The 10,793-nt window shown below is 46.5% G+C and overlaps 1 protein-coding gene across 1 annotated transcript in view; it reads right to left on the bottom strand.

The window, feature by feature from the left end:
* Window positions 1–7,398, bottom strand: part of LOC310678097 (testican-2) — a 29,334-nt gene extending 21,936 nt beyond the window's left edge. The window contains exons 1-3 of the mRNA XM_083441463.1: window positions 7,354–7,398; window positions 2,563–2,677; window positions 1,262–1,376 (exon numbers count right to left, since the gene is read on the bottom strand). Coding sequence (XP_083297589.1) covers window positions 1,262–1,376; window positions 2,563–2,594 — 147 coding nt within the window. The 5' untranslated portion in view covers window positions 2,595–2,677; window positions 7,354–7,398. The remainder of the gene's footprint in view (window positions 1–1,261; window positions 1,377–2,562; window positions 2,678–7,353) is intronic.
* Window positions 7,399–10,793: the final 3,395 nt, after the last annotated feature.

The following is a 10,793-nucleotide window of genomic DNA, read 5'->3' as shown; positions in this document are numbered from 1 at the left end:
GTCCTAAGGAAGGAGGCAGGCACTTCCCTCACAATGAGATGGCCTCACTCCTGAGCCTCCAACAGAACGTGCTTTTCCGCACTACAATCCAGAAATGCGGAAAGAGGAAACATTAGTCCCTTGAGCAACCATTCTGAAACAAACAGGCCCTAATAACAAGTTAAAGAACCAAGCTTTTCCCATGGCAAAGTGTTGCATGAGACGCAAGTAAATATTTATTTATTTGTTACATTTATATGCTGCTACCTTTCCTGCTTTTGAATTATGGTGCTGGAGGAGACTCTTGAGAGTCCCATGGACTGCAAGAAGATCAAACCTCTCCATTCTGAAGGAAATCAGCCCTGAGTGCTCACTGGAAGGACAGATCCTGAAGCTGAGGCTCCAATACTTTGGCCACCTCATGAGAAGAGAAGACTCCCTGGGAAAGACCCTGATGTTGGGAAAGACAAGGAGAAGGGGACGACAGAGGACGAGATGGTTGGGCAGTGTTCTCGAAGCTACAAACATGAGTCTGACCAAACTGCGGGAGGCAGTGGAAGACAGGAGTGCCTGGCGTGCTCTGGTCCATGGGGTCACGAAGAGTCGGACATGACTAAACGACTAAACAACAACACCTTTCCTTCCAGAAGCTTGGAAGCTCCCTTGTATCATCATCATCTTCTTCTTCTTCTTTTTCTTCTTCTTCTTCTTCTTCTTCCTACTACTACTACTACTATTAGGATTTACAAGCTATTTGTAGAGCCAACTCCCAGTACACCATAAAGCCCGCTGAATAACTTTGGGTCCATTACTGGGTGGTTGGGTTTGTTTTGTTTTTAAGCTTAACCTACCTCACAGGGTTGTTGTAAAGATAGAATAGGAGGGTGGGTAGAGAAACAAAAGGACTCGGAGCTAATTCTAGCAGCTCAGTTGCCTAGAGCGTGGTGCTGATAAGGCCAAGGTTGTGGGGTTTGATCCCCTTAAGGGACAGCGGCAAATTCCTGCACTGCGGGGGAGGGGGCTGGACTAGATGACCCTCAGGGAGCCCTTCCAATTCTGCAATCCTATGACTTAAGAATGTAAGGAACAAGCAAAGACTGTAAAACAACTCAAGAGAACAGAGATACAAAAATTCCCTGCACACACCCCCCCCCCCGCATAGTACTATACAGATATGAAATTCAGACCAGACCCCCTGAAACGTTGCGGCTGCTTCTTCCCCTGAACGAATGCCCTCCCGCCAACCTCGTTTCCAGGCTTAGCTGCTGCCATTTTCTCTCACCACAGAGCTGTAAGTGTGTCCATCGGAGCCACAGACAGATGCGAGCTGGGTCATGTGACAAGGCTTGCACAAGCTCTCCTTGTTTCCATGGAGTTTCAGGGTAGGCTGTTTGATTCTGTGGGTGCACAGGAGGGAGAGATAAGAAAGAAACAGAGAATTCGTATTAAAGCAGGGATAACCTCGCAGCAAACACGCCCTCAGGCACAAGATGCGCTCTTCTCTGTTTGGCACTTGAGGAATGTGAAATATCCAGAAACTGCAGACCGGAGAGTGCTCCTCAGGTATCACTGTAATATAAAAGGCAGGGATCCACAAGTGAAACTTTTCACAGAGCCACGAGAAGGAAAAGCTTCACCTATGGATTTCTGCCTGTTGTACTGCCATGAAAGCCACACGCAGAGCTTCCGCCTGCCAAACAGCAACAACTTTAAACCTTCAGTTATATGATGTGTTCGCAGCAGAAAGGGGCGAAAAGCCATCGAGGCCAAAGGCCTCTTCAGCCATTTGGGGCGAATGCGCATGGATTGATAAGGGGCAGGGGCATGCACTGAAATCCTAGTCCCAGCATCACTGCATGGGCCAGATCCACTTCAAACCATCCTGTATTGAGAGCAAAAGTCTGAAGGGAGATTTTAAGGGTGTTCAGATGAATATGTGCATGCACCTGTTTTCTCCCCGCTCTTAGCTCACAGGAGTTTGGGCGAACACTTGCAGAGAGCTCATGTGTGAACACCTGTGGACCATAGCATAACGTTAAGTGAAGGAATAGAAGAGAGACTTAGCCACAAGGAATGAGTCCACCTGCGCAATATGGCCTCCCTTAGGGATACTGCCTATTCCTCCTCTGCCTTTTCACTCTTAAAAAGAAGTTAAGACTTGTGGAAATTGTGCAGGCAACTCTATACCTGCTTGTTCAGTGAGAACAGGCAGTGGGGGGCAGGATCTGGCCAACGGGCCAAATCCTGACCACCCCCATGGGCCGTTTTGAGAGATGGGTAGTGCCTCCATCACCTGACGTCACAAAGGTGTCACATGATCCGAAATATACCTGGTCCTGAGTTTCAGAGTCCAGCACTTGGCACTTCAAAAAAATATTCATTCAATATCCTGAATAAAACAAATCACTTTTAAATCTACTAGCCAACTGTATTTAAGTTTGGGTTGTCCTCCGTTGGCTTATAACAGCTTCCTTCCTTCCTGGTGTGACCACCACAAAAGGACTCGGCGGAAGCAAGAGCAAGTCACTCGGTAACACCTATTGCCGCACCAGGGACTCATGGGGAGGCCAGCTGCTTCCTTACCTGTGCTCCAGCTTTTTGCGGCTAATGCACATAGCCCGCTGGTAGCCCTGGGCGATGCACACCTTGTGCCGGCTGCATTTCACTTTCTGGCAGGGATCCTTAGTGGTGTCCACACCTAAAGCCAGAAGTAAATGGAGTGTGAATGACTAAATGCTCCTTTTTATAGCAGAGGTTGCTGCCTGATATAAAGCAGAAGCTTGCAGACAACCACACACACGCTAAAAAGCACAAAGCAACCATGGTCTGCAATACTTCATTACATGCAAGTATATCAGGATCAGAAGCTGTTTCACAAATCAACTTAAATTGAGTCTGATAATTGGACTAGTTTCCCATTTGTAGTGTTATCTTATAAATAGGGCTGCCCTACGTCCGGGACTCCCGGGTGTGTGGCAATGTCAGAAGTGTTGGGTTTTTTGGCGAATTTCCTTAAAAAAAAAAAAAAAAAAAGCACAGCAACTTCATTTTGAGATTTTGCAGAAAAAGCTCAACAACTTTTGTGTTCGGATATTCACTTTTTGAAATACAAACAACTTTGCTACAATCGACAATTTTGAAATTATTTGCACGCAGTCTGCCATTTACTGCCGGCTGCCTTTGCAAACAAACCTAAACTCATCGCTTTAGGAAGACAGCTCCCCAATATGCAACAGCAATGAACCTTCTCTCTATGACCTGCATTGATTCCCACCACATGCAAAAAGGTGCTGTGAGTGAACCACCTGACATGGTACGTATAAGAATTCACATGCCCATCTTCGCTGAGGAACGGGTAGGAATGTGCAGCTGCAGCTGTCCTGCACGGACATCGTCAAGGGTCACCTTACACTTGTCATGTGTGCCTGTCAATATGCAACCAACATGGGCCTCGACAAATCAGCTGGCTTGCTCACCTGCAGCAGTGCCCAGTGCTGAACTACATATACTGAAGGCTCTTTGGATTTGCATTCAGGGAGTGTTTGTGTGTGATGGAGGACTTTGTGCAAGAAAAGCCCTAACCACGAGGGCGAAGTGTCTGCTGGGTTGAGACCAATATTTTTGCCATGGTTCTCTACAGAACTAGCACCTTCCACCTGAAATCTAGTCTCTAGTCACTCCCCTTTCAAACACATTTTTGTTTAGATTTATTTTTTTAAAACACACACACACCTATGCATCCAAACACCTAAACCCCAAATCAGTGAGATTTAGGTAATACGCCCACAACAACTAATCATCACTAAATTTGGGAAACAGCTATAGCTCAGTGGTAGACTGCATGCTTTGAATGCAGAACAATCAAGTTTTGATTGCAAGCAGCTCAGGGAAAGACTCTCTCCTCAAAATCTGGAGAGCTGCACCCAGTCAACGGAGATAATCCTGAGCTACATGGACCATTGGGCTGACTCGGCAGAAGGCAGCTTTCCATGTACGCTGTGTCAAATCTAGAATAACAGACAAGTTTCAAGCTGTGTGCTCTAATCTGGCCCGAATGACTCTTCTACTGAAACAGCCTCCTGCTTGCATTTGTCAACGAAGGGACACATCTCCATCTGCAATGGTTATCTACCCTCTACCAAATTGTCTGGCAGGTGTAGTTTGGAACTTCCTGAGGGCACCTGAGGTTGGAGGAGGATGGGCTAGATGCATCTAGGATGGGAATGGAAGACGTGCCTCTAAACCCAGTCCCTCCAGCTACACATCACTAGCTGCCCGCGATTGCTGTTGGATTTGGGCCGCAGAGGACAATGCAGCGTAGAGCTAAGCACCCTTAAGCTCGCCGCTTTCAAAGGGCATAATAAGCATGCTTAAATCTGCGTGGGTTCAAAGCCAGCAAACTTTACAACGGCAGGAACTTTGCAGCCTGGATCAGGCAGCCTTTGAAAAACAAAATGCTCTTGCACTATTTTCTGAAGGTCAGCAAATCAGTATTCTGGTCAGGCCAGAGCAGTCAAGGCATTCTTTAAATTGAATTGCCTTTATTTAATAAAACCAAGGGAGATCAAAGGACTGGTGCTCAAGCACAATTTTCTAAAAGTTTTTGGGGGGGGAGTCTGGTGCCAGCAGTGATTGGAAGATCAGGTGGTGGTAACCAGCGAAACTCCAGCTCCTCAAAGCTTGAATGTATAAACCTGCTTTAAACAGAATCAGGACCTCAGTCCACCTATTTCAGTCCTGCCTATAGCAAGATGGAGGAATCTGTGGCCTCCATGTGCTGTGGGACTCCAACTCCCATCATCCTCAGCCAGCAAGGGATGATGGGAGATGGGAGTTCATCAACAGCTGGAGGTTCCCCATTCCTGGCCTATAGAGATTGGCTGTGGCTTTATAAGGTCTCAGAGAGGAATCTTTTCCAGCTCCATACCTGGCGATGCCAGAGACTGAACCTGGAAGCTTGGGTATGCAAAGTATACACTCTTACTTCTTTGTGTGTCAATTTTATTTAAGTCAACCATGTCTACACCACTTGCTACCTTAGCCTCTAAGTGGTGTATGGGAAGGATGTGATGAATTTAAAGCCAATTAAAACTGACTGTGATTTTTTTAAAAATAAAAAATATAAAAACTATCTGCAATTGAACTATGGTCTGCTCTTATAGCTTGAGCATGCTGTTCTCTTGCATACATTTTTCAACGGTTTAGAAGATCGCGTTGCTCAGGCAACATGTGGATATACTCAAGTTGCTTGCCACAGAGCACATGCTTTGATTGCAATCCCTAACATCTCCAGGGAGAAGGATCAGAAAGAAAGGAATGGGGAAGGCTCTGGTGTCAGTTGAAGTAGCAGACTAGACAGACCCAATGGTCTTGCCTAGAAGAAACTTCCTACGTTCCAGGTTGGCTAGGAAGCTTAAGTTTCGTAACCACACAGCACCTAAGTCAGCAAACTATTCCATCAGTTCTCCCTATGCCCCATATACGTACTTCCCCTAGAATAGGGAAAGGGAAACCTCAGCTCTGGTGGCCCCACCAGCGCTCTCTTTTGGACCCCCAGAGCTCTCCACCAGCCATATCCCCTCTTCCCAGACCACACGATTCACAGTTTCGGCTTTACAACCTCCTTGAACGTTTTTGCCAGTCTGGAACCTGCTCCTGAACTCTACACTCATTGTTCTACCCATTTTTGTTTCTGGTCTCGCCCCTTCTGGCATGTGGCCCTCGGGACATTGCTGAGAAGGGAATCTGGCCCTCTGGGTGAAAAACGTTCCCCATCTGTGTGCTAGAATATCTACGCAGTACCAGCGCCCCTTTTTTTCCTCCCAGTCTCCATTTTGAAAACTAAACTTTCCCATCATGCTTTTGTTACTTGACCTGTTTACATAAATGTCCACACCACCCTTCAGTAGAAATCCCTGCTGAAGTGGTTTACATGGAAAGGCCAATGCGAAAAAGAATTAAAACGCACGTGAAGAATCACATAAACACAAAGGCCGAAAAGGCAGCTGTATCTGAAAGCTGTAATGCCGCCAATCAGAGGAGCACAGCTGCATTTACCGTTTCTGCCCCTCTTCCCTTCCTAACAGCTGATCAGCGCAACTGCAGTTGACTTGACAGAGCTACATACGCACAGCTTTGGCTTGTTGCACATGAATATTGTTGGATCAGCGCCAACTGCCCCACTTGCAAAAAAAGGAGAGGAAATATATATATATATAAACCTCATATCCCACTACAACGCTTAGATTAAAATTAGACCAAATTTAGAAAACCTTCAAGCACAGGAAGGTCTTTAAAGCAGATTTAAAATTAATCAGAGGAGTGCCCATTTGGACTTCCCTGGCAAAGCATTTGTGCAGCAAGCTGCAGTACCACCCCTGAGATGGCCCTGCAACATCCAAACTCAACTGCTTTAAAACGGTCATGGACATCTCCCGACAAACCCCTGAAACAGCCATTGATTCAGATAATTTCCTCTCCTGCATGAAATTGAGTCCTGCACCATTCCACTTTTTTATTATCTGGACAGCTGCTCAGCGCTCAACTCTGTGCTTCTACTCCGCAAATTTCTCCTCTGTCACATCAACCACCCACCCAATAATTTCGGATCAATCATCTGTGAAGTCACAACTCTGGAGGCATCGATTTCAAGTAGCAATTAAATAATACTAACCAAGGAAACCAAACCTGCAAACTGTAAACATTTGGAAGCAGGCGTCTCCAACTAACATAAAAGGGGGGTTATTTCCATCACTCGCATAAGCACAATCAATTCTGCTCAATGGCACACAACACCTTTATCTAACATGCAGGGAAATAGACTTAACTAACCCAAACACCTGGGAAAGCATCAGAATTCACCCCAGAAGAAAGTGATTAAGGCCATGGGTAGCCCACTCTAATGAATTATCAAGGGCGGGAAAAACTTGGCCTGTCTACAAATTGTTTTTGTGTTTTTAAGAATATGCCTTGGCAGGTAGATTGTATATGAAAGGCTACTGCAGCTCAGAGGTAACACCATGCTGCTAATGGAACAGAGGGAATAGAAGATAAAAAAGGAAGACCATACCCTCCACTTAGAAGGAGAGTTGCGATTCCTGCATTGTACACACCTATTTGTTGCAGCTAGTAAAACCGAAACCGGGAAACACATCTCTCTTCAAACACGCCTGTACTCTGGCTTGATAGTCTTGCCTTCAAAGTCATTTTCAAACGTCTTTAGAATAGATGAAAGCAAGGCAGACGCCAGTGAGATTTGCTCCCACATTTACCATCTTGCAGGGCAGGAGGAACCTTGTCCTAACAAGGTCTTGGGCACTTTATCGCAACAGGTCCTTTAAAAAGATTAAGCGGAACCAAAAGGGAAAAGGGTACCTTCATCAACTGGCTGATTATCCTCCCAGCTTTTGATGTAGTCATCCTAAATGGGGGGAAAGGAAAATGACAGCCTAAGTGAATTAAAAGATTAAACAAGAGAAAATGTCAACTATAAAAATCCAGATGCTGAGAACTCCAGGCAAATCAAAATCCATACAGATAATGTTATGCAGAGGATGCGACAGTGATGCTTCCTTGACAGCCTGAATTCCAGGAAAGAGGCTCTGTTGCTGTAATTTCTCTTGGCTTTACCCTCTTTGTTCCCTTTTTGCAGGAGAAGCTCAATGATTTGATGGTCTGGCGCTTAAGAAGGCTGAATCTTCTCAAATCCTCGATTCTTCACAAAGCAAAGAAATGGACTAGGCTCTGTGGGATTTGTCCATTCTTGAACAGCAATGGGAAACCTCCGTACGATGAGCCTAAACAGGCTCCCCAACTCCAACTTTGGCCCACAAGAAGAAGAGTTTGGATTTGATATCCCGCCTTTCACTCCCTTTAAGGAGTCTCAAAGCGGCTAACAATCTCCTTTCCCTTCCTCCCCCACAACAAACACTCTATGAGGTGAGTGGGGCTGAGAGACTTCAAGGAAGTGTGACTGGCCCAAGGTCACCCAGCAGCTGCATGTGGAGGAGCGGAGTCGCGAACCCGGTTCCCCAGATTACGAGACTACCGCTCTTAACCACTACACCACACTGGCTCCCATTTTGGCCAAGCCACACCCACCTGACATCACATATGATGTCATGCTGATAGAGATGTGTCAGGTGTGGTGCAGCTAAAGACCTGACTTAGCCAAAATGGGGTTTGCAGGCACTGCTGATCAGCTGATTGGCAGCCCCTGCAAAGTGATATGCCCTTTGTCCTAGCAAACCCTGACCATCAGCTGATTGAGGTTTGCTATGCCAGGGCTCAGCCATTGCAAGACCCTATAGTGTAGAACTAGGAAGAAAATCCAGGCATTTCAGAACACCAGGTCATATTCTCTTATCTCTCGTGACTTTGTTTTTACTTTTTTTTTTAATAAAAAAAAATCTCTTCACATTTTCCAAGCTAGCAAGCAATCAGAAGTTAGCAGCCCACTGCAAATCAATGAAGCCATTTTCTGCTTTAAAGTGTTATGCAATCAGAAATAAACATGCTCTATCAACCAGAAAAACAAAATAAAAGCAGTTTAATGATAGAGCCCTTGGCCATCCTGCTTTCATCAAAATGAAATGTGTGGGGATTGGGGGGCGGGGAATTCCCGAACCTCAGCAGTTTTCCTTCTTTCTTTTAAAAAAGTCTCATCCACTATGGCTCTGAGCTGACCAGTCAGAACACCATTATTATTATTTAGACAGTCTGCTTTCCCCCTCCATGTGGTACAGTGGTCTTGTGAAGGCACTCCTGTGTTGCAGCACATCTACATTTTTTTAGGATATCGGAATTGGTGATATTGCCATGGTGACAAAGAGAGTGCGACCTGACAGGCAGGAGAAGAAAAGGCTCGCCTGTGGAGTATAGGGGTGCACCTAGCCCTCTTACTGGGTTCTCACAAATATGCTGCCAGGCTCTGGCAAGAAGGGAGTCGCACCAATGTCACGGAACCATCTAGAATGTCCCTCTAGATGGAGAGCCAGATTCCCTCCTGACCAACCTCTGGAGGGCCTTATGACAGTGGTGGACTGGCCCAACTGGGAGGAGGAAGACATGGGACAGAAATATGCCACGTAAGAGCCAGAGGTTTCTAAACCCAAACACCTCTCAATTGTCCACCATGGCACACCGTTCCAGCCAGGCAAAAACATCTGACAGGGGCACAGAGCAAGGCCTGTGAGAGGGGTTGCGGTCTGAGGAGAGTCTGAGAGGGCTGTATCTGGCCCTCAAGCCCACCAATCTCCCCATCTGCTGTCCATATTTTGGGGCAGATACCTGATTCAAGATGGTGAGCCAGGGCAGACGTTAACTGCCAACAGAGGCTGACGCGAAACAGCAATTTGCGCCAGCAGCGCCACGTCAGGCCTGGAGCCCACGGAAGGTCAGAGCAACATGCAATTGTTTCTAAATACAGCATTGCATGATTCCCTGCTTCACATGTTATACCACTCAAGAGATATTGGAGCTTATCGGGAAGCTGCAGGACTGTGTCAACTCATTTGTGCGACTTTAAAGACTGTGAGGGAGCACAAGGGAGCCGGTGGTGCCTAAGGTAGGCAATCTGCATTGTTTTTAAAGTGTGAGGGGGCGAAAGGGGAAAGGCAGTATATGGGCAAAAAGAGATTTATATTCTGACTCGCGGCAACAATCTCCTTAAAGGAGCATGGGGCGTGTTCTGCATCCCCACTCCAGTCACCTTGCTCCAGCAAAAGGTGCTTTTGAAAAGACTCAGTTCCAGAAGAAATGAGAGTGTGTGGCTGGGTGTGCCTCCTGCACAGCCTTCTCGAGGAGCTGTGGGTGGGTGATCCTTATTTTGTCCTCCTCTCTCCTTGTATGCTCAGGATTTATGTACGTGCCTCAAATGTAAATGCAGACTACACCTGCGTTACAGGTGAGAGACTTACCTGCGTGGAAGACCCTGTGTAAAGCAGAGGGTTGGGCTTAACCTCTTTGGATATATTCCAGACCTCTGATTCAAGAAAGCAGAAGTACCGTATTTTTTGCTCTATAAGACTCACTTTTTCCCTCCTAAAAAGTAAGGGGAAATGTGTGCGCGTCTTATGGAGCGAATGCAGGCTGCGCAGCTATCCCAGAAGCCAGAATAGCAAGAGGGATTGCTGCTTTCACTGCGTGGCGATCCCTCTTGCTGTTCTGGCTTCTGAGATTCAGAATATTTTTTTTCATGTTTTCCTCCTCCAAAAACAGTCTTGTGGTCTGGTGCGTCTTATAGAGCGAAAAATATGGTAGTTCACCAGGCGGTTGCTGGGCTAGCTTCCCAGCAGGCTGATTGCTCCTGTTCACTGGGAAGGAGTGAGGAGGCAGCTGGGAGGTCAGCACGGTGCAAGAGCACCAGCAGAGCCAACATGGTGCTGATCCTGGTGCATTTGCACCCTGCCAATCTCCTCACCTCACCCTTCTCCCTCCTGGCAACAAACAGGAAGATAGTATATCAGTTGCGCTCCACCCACCAAGCCCTTGAAAGCGCCATCCTAGCCAAACCACACGGTCAGAAGAATCACATGGCAACAGCCCTTGCTGAGCTCGGCCACTTCCGTCTGTAGGTGAGAAATTACATTTTGCGTTCTTCTACCGCATAAAAACAAAAAGCAGCTCAAATTTCCCTGCCACAGAAAACAAGCATGTCGGAGACAACACTTTTTTTCTTTCAGGCTTTCTACCCAAGGAACTTTTTCATGTCCTTGGAAGTCTGAAATGGTCCGCCCATCAAGAGATGGCTGCCATGTTGATTCTTTCATTCTTGTAGCCTGGCTGTTAATTCAGCTCTAAAGCACACTATCCTT

Source organism: Podarcis tiliguerta (genome assembly GCF_965153285.1).
Source record: "Podarcis tiliguerta genome assembly, chromosome: 5".
NCBI lineage: Eukaryota > Metazoa > Chordata > Lepidosauria > Squamata > Lacertidae > Podarcis > Podarcis tiliguerta.
Note: the sequence above shows the minus strand (reverse complement) of the source record. Positions and strands in the feature narration are given on the sequence as shown.